The sequence below is a fragment of the Macrotis lagotis genome, chromosome 2, assembly GCF_037893015.1.
Source record: "Macrotis lagotis isolate mMagLag1 chromosome 2, bilby.v1.9.chrom.fasta, whole genome shotgun sequence".
NCBI classification, from domain to species: Eukaryota; Metazoa; Chordata; class Mammalia; order Peramelemorphia; family Peramelidae; genus Macrotis; species Macrotis lagotis.
Window position 1 is genome coordinate 60,909,115 of NC_133659.1, and position 22,124 is coordinate 60,931,238.

The 22,124-nt window shown below is 40.2% G+C and overlaps 1 protein-coding gene across 2 annotated transcripts in view; it reads left to right on the top strand.

Moving 5' to 3' along the window:
• The first annotated feature begins 4,473 nt into the window (after positions 1–4,473).
• The window catches only part of SFT2D2 (SFT2 domain containing 2), a 34,064-nt gene continuing 16,413 nt past the window's right edge, over positions 4,474–22,124 (top strand). The window contains exons 1-3 of one of the 2 annotated variants that reach the window (XM_074221945.1): positions 4,474–4,650; positions 13,676–13,762; positions 14,031–14,116. In XM_074221945.1, the coding sequence (XP_074078046.1) occupies positions 4,588–4,650; positions 13,676–13,762; positions 14,031–14,116 (236 nt within the window). In that variant the 5' untranslated portion in view covers positions 4,474–4,587. Of the gene's footprint in view, positions 4,651–6,781; positions 11,687–13,675; positions 13,763–14,030; positions 14,117–22,124 lie in introns of those variants that run through there. The other variant, XM_074221946.1, reaches the window with a different exon arrangement.

A 22,124-nucleotide genomic window follows, 5' to 3' on the forward strand; every position in this document is an offset into this window, starting at 1 on the left:
GGAACCTTTATTGAAGAGTGCTACTATAAGTGTTTCCTCTCTAGCAACCTCAATTCTCAGTTTTCCATCTGCAAAGCTCTGGGGCTGTCCTGAGACACTACTCCCCACTGAGGACTTAAAACTGGTACCCCTCTGAAAGGGGACAGGGGCAGTAAGAAGATAGAAGGAACTCATTCTTCCCTGAAAGACTGGGTTCGACTCTTAGGGGCGAACCACCTCTGTTTACATCTGCTTCTAAGATTGGACAGTCTACATCTGTACTGCCTGCTTCCTGCCATTGCTTATTAGACATTGCCACAGGTGTAAAAAGTCTCAGGTCTGTTGTAAGAGTTTAAAGAAGAAAGAAAAACCTCCAGCTCCAGGGCGCAAGTGTGACATGAACACAGGTCAGACTAAACCTTGGAAAGAAATAATATAAAATGTGAAAAGGCAGGAAGAAGCCAAACTGTAGAGAGCTTTAAAGGTGAGGCTGGGAAGGCAGCAAATGACATGATCTGTCCCGTGCCTTAGGAAAAAACTCAATTGCTCATCAGATCAAGCCTGAATTCCTGGAATACTATGCTGGTCCCAACGTGATCTATTAGTTAGAAAACTGGGTTTGGAATCAGAGCACCTAAGGTTGAATCCAAATTCTAGTTGCTACCTGGGCAACTGGACAAATCACTTAACCTCTCTGATCTTCAGTTTCTTAATTGCTAAAACAAAGATGTTAGACTAGATGATCTCCAAGGACGCATTATCCTCTAAATCCTAGCATAATCATAAAAAAATCCAAAAAGTGGCTCTCTGAAGATGTTATAAATGACTCATGATACTTAGTCCAGAGTGATTAAAATAGCTTTTTTGTTAAGCTATCAACAAAATGGCACACCTCTCAAGATGGGAGAGAGAGGGGTGGGGACCCACAATGCAAGCTCTTTTATGCACTTTGAAAGGCTTTGTTCCTGCCCCCTCATGCCACTCATAGGCTGCGCTCACAATCTAAGTGGCACCTTGGGTCCCCCATGCATTTCCCCACCCTGCTTATTCTACTAATGAGCGAGAACAGCTAGATCTCCTTGAGCACGCCTAAAAGGAGAAGGTCAGCACTAGGTTAACTTAACAGGTGGGGCAGTTTGTGATCAAATGGAGGCTAAATCTTAATTCAGTACCTGCCCCTAGTTAACAATATGGGCAGACCCTAGGGGAAGACAGCCCTGTTCTCCTTACTTGCTTCAGGTTTCTCTGACAAAGAGAATGATCTTTGGACCGTAATAGGGCATTACAAGAAATGTTTCAACCGGGAGTTGAATCTCCAGAGAATGAGGGTGGTGTCTCACCACTCAAGTCACTGTTTCCAGAGGAATTAGATTTTTTATCTTGAAACAATTCCCTGGGTTGCAAAAGGGGTAATCCCTCCCCCTTCTGTGACAGAAACTAGGTAGAAGATTGAAAGCTGAGGAGACCCGATACAAATTTTACATTTAATAATGAAACAAAAGGGGTCAATTTACATATCGGGAGCAAAGAACCTTCCATACTTCAACCAAATTTAACTGTATAAAAGATTACAGAATTCATTTCTAATTATTAAATTTCCTATATTCATAATTTTCTGCATCAAGATGAGCCTCAACCAATTCCAAGACTCCTAGTAGATAAATGGACAGGTTGTAATCTAAATCACTGACAAAACCATTTATTCTCAACCTGTTGGGGAATAATGTAAACATAATTTATATTCTCTCTACTGTGACAGCATGACATCTTTTGGTACAGTTTCTTTTAAGCACTTAAATATTTTTTTGAATAAATGGGTAAGTCATTTCTATGGAATTTCTCCTTTACAATCTGGGACCCAGATAAGAAGGGGCTCTACTTAATCTGAGTTTTGGGGTCCTTGTCTGCCTTTTCCACTGCTAGTTTTGAGATGGAGACATTCAACCATGCAGTAGGTATTTGAGAAATTGGGAGATTCTGAGTCTCGAATTTGAGGAAAATTGGACAGAGATGTCACAGAGAGGATAATCACCGCCCTGGGGAAGAATTCAACCCCTCTTCTGACTTGCCAGAAGACATGGAAGTGAAATGTAAAATGCTTATTCACAAGTCTCAAATTGCATCATGTTTTAAGTATCAACTTTTCAGGAGAGTATTACTGCTGCTTCTTTAAGGTTTTCTGTCAATGCATACTCGAGTACCTAGAATTTGGGAGTTTGCTTCCCAACTTGCTAAGTCTTCTCTGAACCCTTAGGAAAAGCATGAAATATTCCAGATATCCTGGAATCCTATTCAACATTATAACCAATTATTCCCCAGTATATTACCTTTTCTCTTAGCTGCTAGTTGACACAATGGAAAGAGAACCAGACCTGAGTTCAAATCCAACCCCACACTTGGAAAATCACTTACCTGTTTTTACTTCAGTTTTCTCATCCGTAAAATGAGCTGGAGAAGGACATGGCAAACCCTTCTAGTATCTTTGCCTAGAAAACTCCATATAGTGTCACAAAGAGTCTTACTCAACAGAATAAATTTTAGTTTTATCACCTTTTAAAAAAATCAGAACAAAATTCTTCTTCTCTGGCTTTAAATGTCTTTCTTTTTTTCTTCCAATCCAGATCCTACCTATATTAATTCATTCAGAACCCTACCAATTAACATCACCATTAGGAAACCTCCAACATCACCTTCTCCCCTTTGTCCCCTCTGGATTTCCATATACCTACTGAAATATTGATTGCCTTACATTTTTGTCTAATCACTTAATGTGTATATATTTTCTAAGATGTAGTGTTTTCAGACATAAACTTCTTTTATCCTTCACTTTCCTTAAAACAGTTCTATGTAGGCGCAGCTAGGTGGCACAGTAGATAGAGCACTGGCCCTCCCTGCAGTCATAGAGGACCTGAGTTCAAATGTGACCTCAGACACTGAATATTTACTTTTTTGTGTGACCTTGGGCAAATCACTTTACACAACTGCCTTGCAAAAACAGGAAGAAGAAGAAGAAATCCAAAGGGTTCTATGTAGACTTGGAACAATACTTTGGAACTGACCAAAACTGGCTGTGATAGTGACTCTAATGATTGATCAGTTCCCAGCATTAGGATTCTAAATATATCATTGTGGCAACAAAGATCAGTAAGTGGTTGTCACTGTTTTTCCAAGACCATTTGAGCTTTTAAGGAAGAGAGCTTTGGGAGTGAAAATTAAAGCATTTATGAAGTGACCTTCCCCAGTAAAGCCTGAATTGTTTCCTTGGCTTCCTCCTTCCTTCCTGTTTCACATGTTGTTTATATCTGAGGCTAATATGACTTCCTCCAAGTCTGGATCACTGTTCTCTCTATTGCCCACTGATATTCATGCTTATAGGACTGTTCTATTTGACATTTATACCAATGCTTTAGATGAAGGAAAAATTGGCAATATATCATTATACAAACAAAATAACATTGGGAGGGCAGCTAACAGAATGTCGATATCTGATACATAGTAAATGCTTAAAATTACTTTTAATTCTTTCATTTAAGTTTATTACCAGAAATCAGACCACAGTCATTTAAAACAAAATTTTTTTGGTAAGGTAATGGGGTTAAGTGACTTGCCCAAGGTCACCCAGCTGGGGGGGGGGTCAGGTCACATTTTGAACTCAGGTCCTCCTGACTCCAGGACTGGTACTCTATCCACTGCACCACCCATTTGCCCCCAAAGTCATTCTTTACATTATCTCGTAAGTAGTTTAGAAAGATCAGTGGGCTGAATAAAAATCATGAATTTAAATGTATGATTTGAGTTATAGTTATCTTTACATTATCATCCTCATAAAATAACTCACATTTTTCATAGTGTTTTCCTCTCAACAAATTCGCTCCGTGAGTAGAGATTGTGATTCAGGGAGGATTAAATGATTCCTCCCTATTACATAATTAATTGTTGGAAGAACCAGGACCGGAATCCAGGCATTTAGTGAAGGAAGGATCCTTGGAGGTGATTCTATCCAACCCTGTTTTTACGCATTGAAGAGACTGAGGCCCAAAGAGGCAGCTTGCCCTGACTCACAGATAGGGGGTATAGGTAGATAGGGGGTAGGGTCCACACTCTCAAGCATCCGGAGGCGGTCATTATGTCCAGATAGATGAGTTCAAAGCTTGGGGGGTGGGGAAGGGCTGGGGCTTTTACGCCTATTTTCTGGTTTTTTAGGTGGTTTTTTTTTTTGGCAAAGCAATTTAAGTGACTTCCCCAAGGGTGATTATTAAGTGTCTGAGGTCGGATTTGACTTCAGGTCCTCCTGCGCCGCCTAGCCGCCCCCCTTAAGTCTATTTTCTGTAAAATGTGCAAGACATCATCATAATTTCTTTGAGCCGCTCGGGGAGTTTCAAAGCGGATCCACCAGGCGGTCCCCCGTGGGGGTCGGCGCGGTGCATGCCGGGCCCTGTAGTTCCCGGGAGTCACGCCACAGGTGGGTGTGAAAGTGCGTGGGAGGGCGGGGCCGGCGCCAAGGCTGGGTGGACCGGGCTCTAGAGCCGAGCCCCGCGCCTCGGAGAGATACATTGTTGCACTGGTCACCGGGAGCCGGGGCGGCCGGAGCGGGCCGGGCCGAGCGGCATGGACAAGCTGAAGAAGGTGCTGAGCGGCCAGGACGCGGAGGATCGGGGCGGACTGGCCGAGGTGAGGAGCTCGGGGCCGGACGGGCCGGGCTGGGAGGGCGGCCAGGACGCGGAGCGCGGGGCCGGGCCGGGCCGGGCCGGGAGGGCGGCCAGGACGCGGAGGGTCGGGGCGGACTGGCCGAGGTGAGGAGCGCGGAGCCGGGCCGGGCCGGGCTGGGAGGGCGGCCAGGACGCGGAGGGTCGGGGCGGACTGGCCGAGGTGAGGAGCGCGGGGCCGGGCCGGTCTGGGAGGGCGGCCAGGACGCGGAGGATCGGGGCGGACTGGCCGAGGTGAGGAGCGCGGGGCCGGGCCGGGCCGGGAGGGCGGCCAGGACGCGGAGGGTCGGGGCGGACTGGCCGAGGTGAGGAGCGCGGGGCCGGGCCGGGCCGGGCCGGGAGGGCGGCCAGGACGCGGAGGGTCGGGGCGGACTGGCCGAGGTGAGGAGCGCGGGGCCGGGCCGGGCCGGGAGGGCGGCGGGTTCCGCCGAGACACGCACGCTCCCGGGTCTGCCTGCCCCTGCTCTCCACCCGCTTTGCCATCCTCCCCCCCTTCTCCTGTGCCCCATTGAGGAGCCGCGGTCGGCTCGGGTTTCTCGCCGGGGGTGAGAGCGACTTGTTGGTGGCAAGTGAGGGGGAGAGACGGACAGAAAGACAAAAGGGGGTGGGGGGGACCTTGACTCCTCCCGCTTTCCAAGGCCCCTGAAAGGCTCCGAGACACTTTTCATAATAAGCTGAAATACTTGGGATCACCAGGAAAACGCGCGCACACACACAGTCTCTCTTTCTCTCCTTGGGAACCACCAGGAAAACACACACACACACACACACACACACACACACTACTTGGGGATCATCAGGAACAAAATACACAGAAAATACTTGGGGATCTTCAGGGGAAAAAAAATCCACACAGCAACTTGGGAATCACCGGGAAAAAATACCAAAAAACACACCCAGAAAAGGCAAAGGAGAGAGAAACCTTTTAAAAACAAAGGTGCTTTGTGTATGTGTGTGTGGGGGGGGGGGGCGGGGGGGTGGTGGAATAATCCCTGAATCCAAGCTCGTGGCCGTCTCCATCCTCCCTTGGCTGTGACAGTCTGGAGCCAACTCTGCCAGTCGGGCAGCAGAAGCCTGGGTCAGGGGTGTCCTGGAGAAGAGTCTGATCCCGAGGGGCCCCACCCCCACAAACTTCCCCAGTTTGGCTGTTTGCACCCAGAGTAATGACGTTGCCATAGCTGTCTCCCTGGTGAATCCGTATTATTCGGTACTGGGTCCAAAACCCCGGTCAATTTAGTTCTCTGATCCGCGTCACTCTGATCTAATCACATTTGAATGCCCAGCCTGTTCTGTGTGTCTCATTCTTAACCTTAATGACAGTTGATGTTTCCAGTTTTACAGAACAGAGGCTTAGAAAGTAGGGGGTGGGGATCTTAGAGGTAGAAGGAACCTATAGGATTATTCCTCCTATTATTTAAAATATTTTGCATTTAGAATTACAGATTCAGGGGTGGCTAGGTGGCACAGTGGATAGAGCACCGGCCCCGGAGTCAGGAACACCTGAGTTCAAATCCAGCCTCAGACACTTAATAATTACCTGGCTGTGGGGCCTTGGGCAAGCCACTTAACCCCATTGCCTAGCAAAAACTAAAAAAAAACCAAAATACAGATTCAAACTTGGAAGGAACTTTGGAGGTCACTAAGTGTGACTTTCCACCCATTTCTGGAATTTCTTCTATGGAATTCATCCTCCCTACTTATCTTTCATCTTTGAGGATCTCCAGCCAAGATCTATCTACCCCAAAGATCAACAGCTGGTCTATCAAATGACTTGTCCAGCATCAAATCAGAGGCAGAAGCCAGAAAGTTGTGGCTCTGAGGTCTTTCAGTCCTCTGTGTTATGATGCCTCTGCTGTCTTATATTAATCCTAACAAAAATTCATCCTTATTTTGCTTGAACAACTCCATTTAACAAGAGCTTATTATCTTTTTTTTACTGTTTTGGGGTTTTTTTTTTTTTAGGTTTTTGCATGGCAAATGGGGTTAAGTGGCTTGCCCAAGGCCCCACAGCCAGGTAATTATTAAGTGTCTGAGGCTGGATTTGAACTCAGGTGTTCCTGACTCCGGGGCCGGTGCTCTATCCACTGCGCCACCTAGCCGCCCCTTTTACTGTTTCACAGGTTTTGATGTTGAGCTAAAATTTGCCTCTTTGTAGCTAACATCCATTAGATATATTTTTAGAGTAATGTGAACACAGCCATTCTCTCCTGCTTATGATTGCCCTTCAAATATTTCTAGTCATCTTGCAATCTTTGTCATAGCTTCTCTTCCTATCAGGATGCTTCCTTAGAGCTGCGTCTTTGGTTGCCAGACTTGTAGCTTTACTTTGACCATTCACAGTGGTGTCCTGTCATAGACTCTCAAGACACTTTCTGCTTTGAATATTGACTATGGTGACCCAGGAAAATAGTCCAGGTGAAAGTAATAGAACTTTTTTCTTCTCGTCTAACAAAGGGGAACTCTGACCACTCCTTCCTCCCCTGCCCTCCAAAAAAGTCTGACAGGTTCCACTGTATATTGCAGCCACCTGTAGTAGTAGAAAATCTCTGGGTTTGAATTCTAATTCTGACCTTTATTAGTTTTGTGACCATGGCCAAGCATTTGTCTTTAGCCTTAGGTTCCTCATCTGTAAAATAGGGATAATAATATTAGTAGCAATTGATCTTAGGATTATTATTATTAATCTGAAATGAGATAAAATATTTGTAAAATGTGATACAAGTATCAGTTATTTAAAATTTTTTAAAAATTATTTTTAATAGGACTCTCCTTTTTTTCCTTTCCCCCCTAAAATTTGAATGAACCTGTCTTTTTAAAAATTTAATAATTTTTACAAACCTTTACCACTCCCTAGTATTAATACTGACCTTAATGAATCTGTGGAAATTATTTCACAATTGACGAGTTTCATTTTAGGTAGGGTTTTGTTTTTGTTTTGGGGTTTGTTAGATCATGACTTTCAAAAATGTTAGTCCCACTTTTCATGGTTTTATCACATTTTTAAAAAAATTCAGATACTACAAATGACAAAAGGAAGGGAGCCTGGCTCTGATAGGAGGTTGAACCAGATGAGCTCATGTCATAGTGAGAAAGTGCCTGGAATTCTGAGTTTTGGAACTACAAATGCTAATAATCTGCTTATGTGAATTTTGGTTGAAAAAGTTGACATCTCTAGGTTTTAGCTTTCTTCATCTGTGTAATGGGTAGTTGAAAGAAATGTTTTTTGAAATTCCTCTCGGCTTTCACCTTGAAAAATATCTCTTGCGGGTCTAAATTCTGATTGTATAAAATGTCATTGCATATTTTTTCCACTTTGCAAGCAGAATCACAGGAAATTGTTATTTTCACCACACCCCCTTCTTTGTTTCCTGCTCTGATTTTTTAAATGGTAAAAAACATAACTTTCTAGTTTAAGTTTTTTCTAAATTAAATATTAGATAGTTGCAAAAATTACATGAAAATGAAAAATTCCAGGTAACCTTATAATGATTAGTTCAATTTTTTTTCATCCTAATGAATATGGGTTTAAATTTCTTTTAAAAGTTGTCTTTGAAATATTTTTAATAATTTTAGCATTTTATAAATAAAGTGCTTTAAGTTTACAAAGTGCTTTCATATGTTATGACAACCCTATTATTATACCCGTTTTACAGATGAAGCAAATGAGGCAATGAGAAGTTAAGTCACTTGTCCAAGGTCACAGAGCTAGTAAGTGCCTAAAACAGGATTCAAATTCAAGTTTTCCTGACTCTTAACACAGTATCTACCATATCACCCAGCTGAGCAGGAAAAACAGACTCTTATAAATCCTTAAGAAAGAGAAGGGGACCTCTCAATGAAATAAATGGTTGCAGATGAATTCAATACTCTGGTCTTATGCCACCAAGTATATTATAGGTGCCACTCATCTTGGATGATTCTTCTATTTGTCCTTACAAAAATCAACTATAGAAGGTAAGGAGAATAACTGACCTGGTGGTACTTACTTTCAGGTTTGCAGAGTACTTTATGGACATTATTTTATCTGATCCTCATCACAATTCTAGGAGATAAATACTATGGACTTCACATTTTCCAGATGAGCTGACTTGCCAAAAGTCATCTTTATAGGAAGGGTTTGAGGTGAGATTTGAACTAAGGTCTTCCTAATTTCAAATTCCTTGCTCTAGCCATTATGAGATAATGTGTAAAGTTCCCAAGAAAACCTGAACGTGCTATATACATTTTTTTTTATTATTATTGTTATTTTTATGTCAATGGTTCTCAAAGTGTGGTTGAAAGACACCTGGTAGGGTGTGTGTGTGTGTGTGTGTGTTCCTGAGAACCTTTCCTGGAGTCCAGAAGGTCAAAACTAATTTTATAATAATGCAAAGATCTTATTGGCCTATTTAAATACTCTTTCTTTTTCTTACTACATGTCTGAGACTGGATTTTCTTCATAAAGTTCAACCAGGGTCTTCCTAATTTCAACTTCATCATTCTATTCACTATGAAATAATGTGTAAATTTTCTTTATATTACCATAGATTGAATGCAGGAGATAAGAGAATCCAGCTGTATTGAACATTTTATCATTTTTGTAAATATTGATAGATATTACATTGCCCATATAAACAAAAGCCCTTTGGTAACACTATAAATTTTTAGAGTGTAAAGTTTTCCTGAGACTAGGAAGTTCCAGACCACTTATCCTAGCACTCACCCAGTGTTCTAAAGGTTTTGGTTATTCAGTCATTTCAGGCTTGACTACATTTGAGGTTTGTTTGGCAAAGATGTTGGAGTGGTTTGCCATTTCCTTATCCTGTTCATTTTACATATGAAGAAACTGAGGCATCGGAGTCACTAAGGGTCACACAGCTACTAAGTGTCTGAAGTGAGATTTGAGTTTGGGAAGATAAGTCCTCCAGACTCCAGGCCTGGTATTCTAGTCACTGGGCCATCCATCTTCCCACTTCTAAAGGTACTTTTGTTCTTTTAATAATCGGTGGAGAACTGTGCAGTACTAGGGAATGTTCATGTTTTGCTATCTATTATCCATAATGGACCAGCTCTTACTTCCTTTTTCATTTGTACATGTTCTTTAAAACGCCCTCATGACCAGAATGCCACAGCCTATTTATATCCACCAATGCTTTTCATTGCCCTTTGGGTCACAAGCACTTGTGAATTAGCAATTAAATTTTGTGTATGTGTGAGGGCAGTCTGGGTCACACAGTTATTAAGCATCAAGTGTCTAAGACCAGAATCAGGTCCTCCTGATTCTAGGGCCAGTGCTCTATCCACTGTGCCACCTAGCTGCCCCTAGCAATGAAAGTTTTAAAAAATTCATTAAATATAGTCCAAAATATAGACTTTGAGTTTTACAAATAAATGTCAGACTTTTGGTTCCAAGGATTCTTTAAAAAAATATCTTTCATTTCCTGCAAAAGGTCCTGGAAGCTAGGAAAGTATCTGATAAAAAACAAAGAAAGAGTTCAGTATTCCTCCCTTGCTTCCTAGTTTAGAGCATTTTTTTTTTTGCCTCAACAATTCTTAGCTTTCCTTTGAGCAGAAACTTATCATTCTCCTTCCTCTAATTCAAAGTCTAAAGGAATCCTTTGTATACAAATACCAGTCTGCTGAACTGTGATCAGATTGCACATAAAAAAAATGCTCAAAGGAGTTTCAGCAGTTCCAGTTTTCAAGAAAACTGGATTGTATTTGTACTAGCAAATGTGCTCTAGCTGGCCTTAGCAGGGAGACCAGCCATTTGACATAGTTTCAGTTTCCAGCAAGTTTTTGAAATTTTGTAAGAAAAGATATTGGTAGACTTGAGAGGAATTGGTTGTTATTGTTCAGTCAGGTCCAAGTCTTTGTGGCCCCATTTGGGCTTTTCTTGCCAAAGATGCTAGAGTGGTTTACCACTTCCTTTGCCAGCTCATTTTACAGATGAGGAAAGTGAGGCAAAGAGGAGTAAATGATTTGCCCAGGGTCACACAGCTAGGAAGACTGAGGCCAGATTTGAATTCAGGAAGGGGAGTCTTTCTGTCTCCAGATTCAACATTCCAAGCACTTTACCACCTCGATACCCTCAGTGGACCTGAGTGGGGGTTTCAGGCGCTAATCTCTACTACCCGGCTCTGGTGGCTGAGGTTGCTGGACAACTGATCTGGGAACTGTCTAAAACTTCAGGAATGATCACAGCACTGATGCTGGGAGCCTGGGAAGAAGGGGCGGCGGTGATACTAAGCCTCCTAATGCAGATCAAACAGGGCCCAGGTCGGCAAAGGAGCAGTTGAAAGCTTCCCTGGCCAAGAGAAGTGAAATCAGACTGGGTGAGATGGGAAGACCCAGTGTCGCCCCCCAAATGCCCTTTAGTTTCCCTGAGATTATATAGAAACGGCAATTTGTGCTTGCATGCCACTTAGACTTGTGTGTAAAACACAGGGGTTGAGTACAGCTCCCCGGGGTTTTTTTTTTTGTTTTTTTTTTTTTTGAGGGAGCTAGCTAGGAGTGTGAAAGGTAATAATGGTCATTAAAAAATGAGACTCTTAAAAGAACCCAAAGTGCCACTTTCATTTTTGTAGGTGGCAAATCCTGACAAGTTACTCTTTCAGTAACAAAGTACTTGGGATAATGAACAATGACTTCTGGGTTTTGTTTGTTTTATAGTCTTAGACCAGGACCTCCTTAAATTATTTTCAGTCATAATGTAATGATTTGTCTTGCAAAGTTGACCCACTAATAGACAAGTATTCATAGGAATCTTGAGTTGAAAGCAAGGCAGTGGGATTAAGTGATTTAGCCAAGATTATATCCTTAAAGATCATTTAGCCCAATTCTCCCAATTTACAGATGAGGCAGCTCTGAAGTGGGTGGTTGGGGGAGGGTGTCATTGCTTAGGCCCCTTAGTTAATAAATGACAACAGAATTTGAATCCAACCCCATAGATTCCAAAACAAATAAATGCTCTCTCATTTTATTCCAACATGCAGTCCAGTGTTTCTTTCCCTCTGGATAAGGTAAGTTCAGCTCTGTAGTTCTTGTGTAGGATGATGATTAGCTTCTCATGTACATTCTTCTGGATAGGGTGGGGAGGAGGAGGGTTAGTCAGAAGTAGCCTAACCCGATTGTCTAAAGCCAATATTAAATTATGTTAATGATCAGTTAAGCCTGTTCAGGTTTAAAAGGCTGCTCAAGTCTGACTCAACTTTGCCCGGTAAACTCCTAAATGTAGAGATGGTTTGTATCACCTTGTAAGGGCAAACTCATCTCTAAATAACCTCCTGCCCCACCGCTGTTGCTATCCATGAATGTCTTAATGCTGTGTCCTTTTCTGACATTGGATATCTCTGCATGAAGTTTCAGGGTGTGTTATGTTGCTGGGTAGTGAGCCCTCTTCTGAGGTATGTGTGAGCGTGGTGGTGAGATGGTATGCAGAGAAGAGTGTTAAAGAACTCTTGATTCAGACAGCTACCTTCCATTGAAGATTAAGCCCTAAGAAATTGTTTTCTACATCTGTAGGTGCCCGGGCATTCCTCCTTCTAAATTCTCATACAGCCAGAAGACTGGAGGAAAGGGCAGGTCCCAGCTATAAGTAGGGACTCTTGCCTCCTTGAGTAATCAATGAATAAATATTTATTAAGCACCCATTATGTGCCAGGAACTATGCTAAGCAATGGGAACGTGCACCCATGAGATTGCTAGGTGACAGCGGCTTCAATTTCCCATTATCTAGCTCAGAATGGTGATGACCAGCTTCTATTTAGGCACCAGGCTTGGGAGATCAAGACCTGATTTGATAACCCTTTGCCTGAAATTTCTCCTGAGACTATAGCTAAGAAGGTGATGCTGCTAACTTCTTGTGGGGTACCACTCTTGAGTTGTTCTCTTTTGCCCCATGCCTTTCCCTTTGACTGTTTTTACCATAGGGAATAGAAAAATTGGTAAAGACCCAAGAGGAACAAGAATGGTAATTAATTAACCAGGATCTCCTGTAGTCTTGGCTATCTCTGCTACTTTCAAGGCTCTGTTAACTGCCTCTAAAGAGAATGGGTTCTACATTATGGTTGATTTTGCAGGCTTGAAGCTTCAGGCCCACACTTGATTACTGAAGTCATCTCTTTGGTGACTCTTTACTGAACACCTCAGGCTAGCTAGAGTGAGTCAGTTTAACAGTGTTGCTTTTTTAAAAATTAGAATCCCCCCCCCTTATTTTTTTTTTTTAATACCTCAGCAACTTCCTCAAGGAGCACATCTTTAACCATCTTTCAAGCAATTTTTACTCTGTAATGCAAAGATTTGGCCACTAGACTATCTGTTTATTTTGTTTTCCTCTTTTCTCATCATGTCCCCTGCCTAGGGACTGGGGGGTGGTGGTAGTGGTGGGGGGGGGGGAGAGAGTTTACTATTAGTAAAAAGACTTTGTTCTTCACTTCCTTAGTCTCTTTCCCTTTTTCACCCATTTCCTACTTAGAGTTGGAAGGAGTGGAGGGTACTTTCTTTTGGTTTTTGTGAGGCAGTGGGATTAAGTGACTTGCCCAAAGTCGCACAGCATGTATCAAGTTCTGAAGCTGGATTTGAACTCAGATCCTCCATATTCCAGGGTCAGTGAAGGTATTTCTTACACAGGAAATCAAAAGCCTTTTCTTCCTAAAGTCTATTTCAACTCTCCCCCTCCCCCTTCTCTAAGAAGTCATCCCTGATTTCTCCTATTTCCTCCTCAAATTTTTCTGGAGTCTTTTTTGTCTAGATCTCTCCTGTCACATCTCATTTTGAAATATACTTATTTGTGTCTATGTTGAATCTCTTCTATTCTACTTTTAGGGTAGAAATCTTGTTAAATTCTTGGTATTTCCTGAGCCTCCTAAGGTCCCTTGGACATAAATGATTAGGAAATGTTTTGCTCAATATTGTCTCATCTCACACTATTTCTTTTTTGCTCCCACCCCATTACTTGAGAACTTGATTCCTGTATCCTTTGTACAAATGACGTATTTTTTAAATTTCAGGTCATTGAAACACCATCATTAAGCTGGGGCACAAGAATCAAAGGCTTTGCTGCTTGTTTTGCCATAGGGATTATCTTCTCACTGATGGTAAGATTGTCCCACTGTGGGCTACAAACTTATTCAAATTCTGTTAACACAGACTAAAAAAAAAGAGAGAGGAAAAATTGATTAGCGGTTGCCTTGGATGGAGGTGATTTAATAGTTCTGAATTGTTAATTGAAATATATGCAAAATATTTTCCTTCATGGAAGTTCTTGGTTACTTTGCCCCGTAAGAATGCTCATCATTGCTTTGTCCTTTAATAAGCCCCATTTAAAACAATGCTCATCACTTGCCTTTTCTGTTCTTTTTCTAGGGTACTTTTCTGCTGTGGGTGCCTCGGAAAGGACTTGTCCTTTTTGCAGCATTTTATACTTTGGGGAACATTGCATCACTTGGGAGGTAATAGACTTCTTTATCCAACCTGGCTAGTCCCTGAATGAGAAACTGGGACAAGGTTGTACTAGAGGTGGGGGGGAAAAGTACATTTTTTTTTTAAATTTTAAGAATCTGGCAATATAAAAATAATACTTTAAGGAGTCATGATTTCATTGGTATGGGTGTGCCTTTACTGCTATAGACAGCGACCTCTCCAACTATGATCACACAGCAAACTATCAAGTTTCATATGTCTTTGGTCATAGGAATGAAGAAATTGTCTTTAGGGCATGGTTTAAGGCATGCTAGGTAGGAAGCATCTGAGGATGGATTTGAACTTGGGTCTTCCTGCCTCCAGACCTGGCACTATGGTCCCACCCAGCAGGTCCAAGGCATCAGAGCGAACCTTTGTTTGTATATAGTCCCTTTAATGCCTCAGAGTAATAATAGCCATGCTGATATTTGTAAAGGGCTCAGCCAGAGCCTCACACATGGTAACTGGTGATTAGAAAGTGCATGTCCCCTTCCCCTACTTTGATAGAATGTTTTTAGGTTTGCTAAGTGCTTTACATAGACCATCTCATTGGATCTTTGCAGCAACCCTGTCCAGTGACTGCTTTGACAGGTGAGGAAACAGACTGAGAAAGGTCAAGTGATTTGCTGGGTCCTACAGCTGTGTTTGAGGGATGTTTCAAACTTAGGTTTCCTTGACTACAGGTCCATTGTTCTATCCATTCTACTACCCAACAACTTCTAAAGGATTTGCAGACAGATTATCCTGTTGTACAGAACTCCAGTTCCTTTGAGAAGGAAAGAATTGTAGATTTTCAAAAAAGAGCCTGAAGGTATTTTGGAACTCTTGCTTCCGGAGGAAGCAGACTCAGAGAATCCAAAGGTCTTGTGGCAAATTGTAGTAGAGCAAGGACTAAGAACCCTGGTTTTCTGATTGCTAGTCTGGTGCTCTTTTTGTTCTTTCCTTCAAGTCTGTTTGCAGATGAGGAAACTGAGGTATCAAGAGGTAAACTTAGAGATTCATAGTCATTTAGATTAACTTGTAGAAGAACATGAATCTTCATAGTAACATCCCCCAAGTGGCCATTCAACCTTCAGTTGGTCTACCTTCAGTAACAGGAAACCCACCTGCTCTCCAGGAAACCTGTTCTGATTTTAGGGAAGTTCTGATTGTTTAATTGTCCTTATAATGATTGTAGATCTGAGGGTGGCTTCACAGAATTTGAAGAGGAAAGGGGCCTCATGGCCTACCCAGACCAGCCTATATCTACCTCCCAAATACATGCTTAGTCATCTAGTCTCTGCTCCTCTTGGAGCAGCCCATGCTGCTTAGGGCTAGCTCCAGTTGTTAGGAAGTTTCTTTTCATATCATTTCTAAATTTAACTCTGCATCTTTTTAGCCAAGGTCTTGTTGGAATTTGACTCTTATCATGAAATACATTCACTGTTTAAAGGTCTCTTCTATCTTTGTAGGAATGGGGATCTAGACCTATAGGAAACTCCTTGCTGAGGAAGTGCTTTCTACCAGTATAGGTCATGACTTTGTTTGCTGTGCAATAGTTTTATCAGTTGCCTAGAGAATTGAGAGGTTAAATGAGGGTCTCACAGTTAGTCCATAGGCTGGACACGAAAATAGATTTTCTTGACTTGGAGGCCAATTCTTTTTTTTTTTCCTGCATTTTCTTTTTAGGTTTTTTTGAAAGGCAAATGGGGTTAAGTGGCTTGCCCAAGGCTACACAGCTAGGTAATTATTAAATGTCTGAGACTGGATTTGAACCCAGGCACTCTTGACTCCAGGGCTGGTGCTTTATCCACTGCGCCACCTAGCCGCCCCTTTTTCTGCATTTTTAAAAAAAATTATTTATTTTGAATTTTGCAATTTTCCCCCAATCTTGCTTCCTCCCCCCACATCCCCCCATAGAAGGCAGTCTGTTAGTCTTTACATTGTTTCCATGGTGTATATTGATTTAAGTTGAATGTGATAAGAGAGAAATCATATCCTTAAGGGGAAAATAATTATAAGATAGCAAAATTATATAATAAGAATTTTTTTTTTAAATTAAAGGTAATAGTCTTTAGTCTTCGTTTAAACTCCACAATTCTTTCTCTGGATACAGATGGTATTCTCCATCGCAGATACCCCAAAATTGTCCCTGATTGTTGCACTGATGGAGTGAGCAAGTCTATCAAGATTGATCATCGCCCCCATGTTGCTGTTAAGGTGTACAGTGTTTTTCTGGTTCTGCTCATCTCACTCAGCATCAGTTCATGCAAATCCTTCCAGGCTTCCCTAAATTCCCATCTCTCCTGGTTTCTAATTGAACAATAGTGTCCCATCACATACATATACCACAGTTTATTAAGCCATTCCCCAATTGATAGACATTCACTCAATTTCCGATTCTTTGCCACCACAAACGGAGCCAGTTCTTTTTCTACCATGCAATACAATTGTTTCTTCTCATTATTTCATCTGACAACTTGATAAGTCTGCCACATTACTTTTATCAAAGTCAGTGCTAAATTTAGATAACACTATGTGGGGGTAATTACAGATATCTGGGACATTCCATAGGAAACCTGTTAAATTGACCTCAAGTCATTAATGATCAACTACACCATTTCAAATGCCAAAGCTCAGCAGAAATCTAGGTGAACTATGTAACATTCCCTTGATTTAAAACACTGAAAAATTTGTCTTTGTTGTTGTGAGGCAGTGGGGTTAAGTAACTTGTCCAAAGTCATACAACTACTATCAAGTGTCTGAGACTGAATTTGAATTAGGTCTTCTTGACTCCAGTTATGGTGCCCTCAGCTCCCCCCAAAGTTGTCAAAAGAGAAAGCAATGTTAGTGTGACGTGATCCATTATTGATGAAATCATGCTAACTCTTTCTAATCACTATTTCCTTTTCTTAGTGTTTACTGTGACTGATCTATTCTAAAATTTGCCCAAGAATTAAAGTCAAGGTCACTGACCTGTATTGAAAATCAAGACAATATTTGCTCTTCTCCAGCCCTGCAGTACCTTTTCTGTTTTCCAGATCTTTAAAATATATTTTTAAAATTAAAAATATTTTAAATTTATTGCTTTCATTTGGTTTTTTACATCATAATAATTTTCTCCTGGTATCATTTTTCTTTCCTTCCCAGTGCCATCCCATATAAAAAATAGTATTTTTTTTTAAAGAAAAAGAAAAAGGGAAGAAAACCAGCACAATTGATCAATAGATTGAAAAGGTCTGAAAACATGTGACACATATAATATCCTTGAACCTTTCTACCTCCTTGAAGAGGTGGGATTGGCATGTCTTCTAATATCTCTTCACTTCCATGAAATTTCATTCATTATGTCCACAGACTCAGTAGTCCCATTTCTGTACCCATGCTTGGTGGTGCATTTGGACCAGGTGACTTAAACTCATTAAGAGCTGTGAATGCTCTCACTATTTTTTTTTTTAACTTATCTTGGCTGTCAACTTCCTTTTAGTCATTTTTGTTCTGTCTCAAAAACATTCTGATAATTGAGCACCTGTGCCTTCTTTCTTTTGCTGTTATTATCCTATCCATCCTTAGCAGTATTATATATTTTTTTGATTCTCTTTTTTCCCATAACATAATTTAAAAATGTGTTTGTGTGTGTGTGTGTGTGTGTATTTGTGTTCATGTGTTCCTTAGATTGGTCACCAACTCAGCTCATCCTGAGCTTTAGTATTTAAGACACTATTTTTACTGGATTGTGCCACATCTTTGTATTCATTATCTATTATTTCGATTTGCTTCTGTCTTCTTTTAATACCTTTTTAAAAAATTAAAGTAGGTCGATGAGTTGCCCATGTATCTACGTTGATCTCTCCCTACTACAGATTCCCTTTTTTCTTCCTTGCCAGAATTATTTCTCAATGTCTTTAGGCTTTCATTCCTCAGTCTACCACCCTTCCTGTGCTAACTTCACTGAAGAAATGGAATCCACTGCAACCACAGGATCCTTTTAATCCTTCTGAGCCCTTTGAAATCTGCTTTGAATCCAGGATGCAAGTCAGACTTTGCTTTGCTCTCATCTTCTCTATCGCAACTCTTGGAAAAAATAGTTACTTCCCTAAAGGCTGTCATCAATTCTACCCCAGCACCAGCTCTTCCCTGTTGGTGAGATTCAAGTACAGTAAATCATTATCTTTGTCTGATCTCACCACAGTTTGAAAGATGAAATGCTCATTAAGACAAAAGAATGGCTGCATAATTGAAATTCCCCATCACTTACCATATTAGACTTATGAAATGTTTCCTGAATTCATCTATTTCTTCCTTCTGTCCAGGTTGTTTCTAGTATTTTTGAGTAGCAAAATTATTTTGTTTCTCCTTATGGCTTTTCCTTTTTGATTCATGTATTCTCTTTCATGAATGTACCCTTATAAGTTTGAGGATACCCTACCCCCATCCACTTTTTACTTATCTTGTGTCTTTTGAAAAAGATAAAACCTTCCTGAGTCATATTCCGGTTATGGGTTTCATCCCACAAAGTTTTAGTCATTCTTAGGAGTTTCAGTTACTTCTCTTGTTAAGATTTAATTTCATCAATTCTAATTCTGCCCCTGAAACCAAGAAATACAAGTCTATTCTTTCTCTTCTATGGGACAGTTCTTTAGATACTTGAAGACAATTGTTTTCATCAAAGACTTTTCTTCTCCAGGCTAATTATCTCCAATTCCTTCAGCTATTCTTTCATGATAAATGCCTTTCCTCCTTACCATTCTGGTCACTGCTCTTTGGACATGTGCCAGGAGGCCCTTGTTGTTCTTAAAATGTAAAGCCTAGAATGGAACACAGTGTTCTGGATATGATCTGATACAGTACAATGGAACCCTTCATCCTTGTTCTGGACAATTGCCTTTCCTTCTTTTGTTTTGGTGTCAAATCATTCTGTTTCACACTGAGCTTGAAGCTCATCAAAATACCAGATTTATTTTACATTGTTTTCTTTTCTATCCTGTACTAATACATATGAATCCTTCTACCCATGTATAGATGTTACATTTCTCTCTATTCAATTTTATTTCTTTTTTTAAAAATTTATTTATTTTAGGGTTTGTTTTTTTTTTGCAAGGCAAATGGGGTCAAGTGGCTTGCCCAAGGCCACACGGCTAGGTAATTATTAAGTGTCTGAGACGGGATTTGAACCCAGGTACTCCTGACTCCAGGGCCGGTGCTTTATCCACTGCGCCACCTAGCCGCCCGTATTCAATTTTATTTCAAAGATTCAGCCTAATATTTTTGTCTATCGAGACATTTTTGCATTCTGACTCTGTCATCTACCATATATTAATCTTACTTATTTCAGGCTTCTATCATCTGCTTATTAGATAAGAATACTTTTTACACTTTTATCCTGTCATTTAGAAAGTATTAAAAAAAATCAAGAGACCAAGATAGCATGTTATAGTGAATAGGGTCCTAAGTTAGGCATGAGGAAGACCTGAGTTCAAATCCTGGATCAGATGCTTTCTGTGTGACTCTGTGTAAGTCGCCTAATCATTCTTTGGCCTAATTTCTTTTTGTGCAAAATGAGATTTTGGGGGTGATCTTGATAGCCTTATAAGATAAGATCACTCTAGGTTTCTTTTTTTTGTTTGTTTTTTGTTTTTGCCAGGCAATGGGGTTAAATGGCTTACCCAAGGCCACACAGCTAGGTAGTTAATAAGTGTCTGAGGCCACATTTGAACTCAGGTCCTCCTGACTCCAGGGCCGGTGCTCCCCGCTTCTAACTCTAAATCTGTGGACCTATTATATTATTGGGGCATTCTATTGAGACTTTCCACACTGACATTGAGATATAATTTGTACTTTCCATCTATTAATTTGGATCTACATCTATGTCTAATCATTCAATTAGTTTTGAGTCCATTTAATTATGCTTTTATCTAGGCCAGACCCCCTTCATTTTACCATGATGATAGCATAAGATAGTTTCAAATACTTTGTAGTAATCTGACTATATTATATTTTTTGGAATTTTCCCAGATGATATTCACCCTGTCATTAAAGGAGATGAGATTAGTCTGGTCTTAATGAAGCTATGTTTCTTCTTAGTAATCACTACTGTTTTCCTTTCTAAATACTCACAAACCATTTAATAATACATTTAAAAATTTTGCCATAAATTGAAGTGAAATTCAGTGTAGTTCATCTGTCATTTATTGATGCTATTTTCTGTCCTTTTAGAAAATAGGGATAATATTTACCTGATTCCAGTCCTTCAGATTTTTTTTTTCTCCATTATTATCCAGTAATGACAATAGTTCAATGATCCCCTCTTTCAGTTCTTTTCAACATTCTAGTATACAGTTCAGTGAAGGTTATTAGCTGCTCTAATCTTTTCACTTCTCTGGGGTTAAGTGCTCTGTTGGCCATTTTGGTGCTTGCTTTTCCAGTCCAAACACCAGCATTTTCAACTTGAAAATAAATAGAAAAAAACCCTCTTATCTTCTCTGGCATCTTCTGTTCATTTCATTCATGCAAGCATGTAGTCCATTCCCTTCTGTATTTGCCTTTTAGCCCAAAGCTTAATTTAAAAAATAACAAAGTCCTTTTTCATTATACTTAGAAATTATAACAAGTCTTACTCATTCTAGCACTTCTTTTTTTTGTTTTGTTTTTTAGTTTAGTTTTTTTTTTTTTTGCAAGGCAGTGGGGTTAAGTGGCTTGCCCAAGGGCACACAGCTAGGTAATTATTAAGTACTGTACTTGAACTGTACTTGAGGCTGTACTTGAACTCAGGTACTCCTGACTCCAAGGCCAGTGCTCTATCCACTGTGCCACCTAGCCGCCCCCATTCTGTCACTTCTGAAAGTTTTCTTAAAGGACTATTTTCCTCTCATTTGTATTCAGGCTCTGTTATCTTCCATCGTATCTATATCTTTGTAATCTGTCTTTATATTTACATCTACATCTATGTCTGTGTGTGTTTATATTATATATTACATATGTATGTCTATATACACTTCTATATAGAACTCTGGAGAATGAAAAAAAATAAATTTATCATGAAGGTAAATGATTTGTCCTTGGTAATTTAACATCACTCTGCCAATTTCCCTATTTGTTAAATGGGAATAGCATTGTATTATCTTAGTGAATTTTCTGAGGAACCCCCAAATGCTATATGAATGTGAATTATTGTTATTAGTAGTGTTTTCTATCTCCCCAAAGTACTTCTATTTTCTTTTCTGTGAAGACATTGAATCTTGATTCTTGAGTACAAAGATTATTTACGGCCCCCCCCTTGATTCTGTGATATAGAGCACAGTGTCTTACTCATTAGTTACTTAAAAAACATTTGAGTTGTGTTGAACTGCATTATTGTAGTTATTACACAGGAAGATTCATAGCATTGCTTTTTCTTCCACACCTATAAATGAGTGGATTATTTTAAAATGCTTTATTTGTTCTGGAAGTACCTTCCTATCTTGTCTGATTCTAAATTTAGTATTTGTATGACCATGGACAAGTCATTTAACTTTTTTGAACCTCAGTTTCCTCCTTTATAAAAATGAGAATAATAGTGCATGAGAGAAACCAAGCTAGGCAACAACCATCCTGGAAAATGGTCCGAATCACTAATAATCAGGGAAATTCAGATTAAGGCATCTTTGAATTTCAGCTTCATACCTTTTAGATTGCTTGACAAAAACATAATGGCAAATATTAGGGCTTGAGGAGCACTGTGACAAAACAGGTACTTTAATCCTTGATGGGGCTATGAGTTTCCATCTATTCTGGAAAGCTATTAGGAATTGTTCTCTCAAAGTTACTAAATTGTGCTTCCCATGATCAAAGAAAGGGAAAGGGGCCCATATTTACAAATCCAAATATATACATATTTACAAATGTAAATATATCTTTGTACATTTATGGTCAATGTGAGAATTTGTTTTGTATGACCACACATTTATTATAAGGATTTTGCTTTTTTCTTTTTCAATGGTGGGAGGAGGAGGTAGGAAGGAGAAAAGGTAGATCTTCATT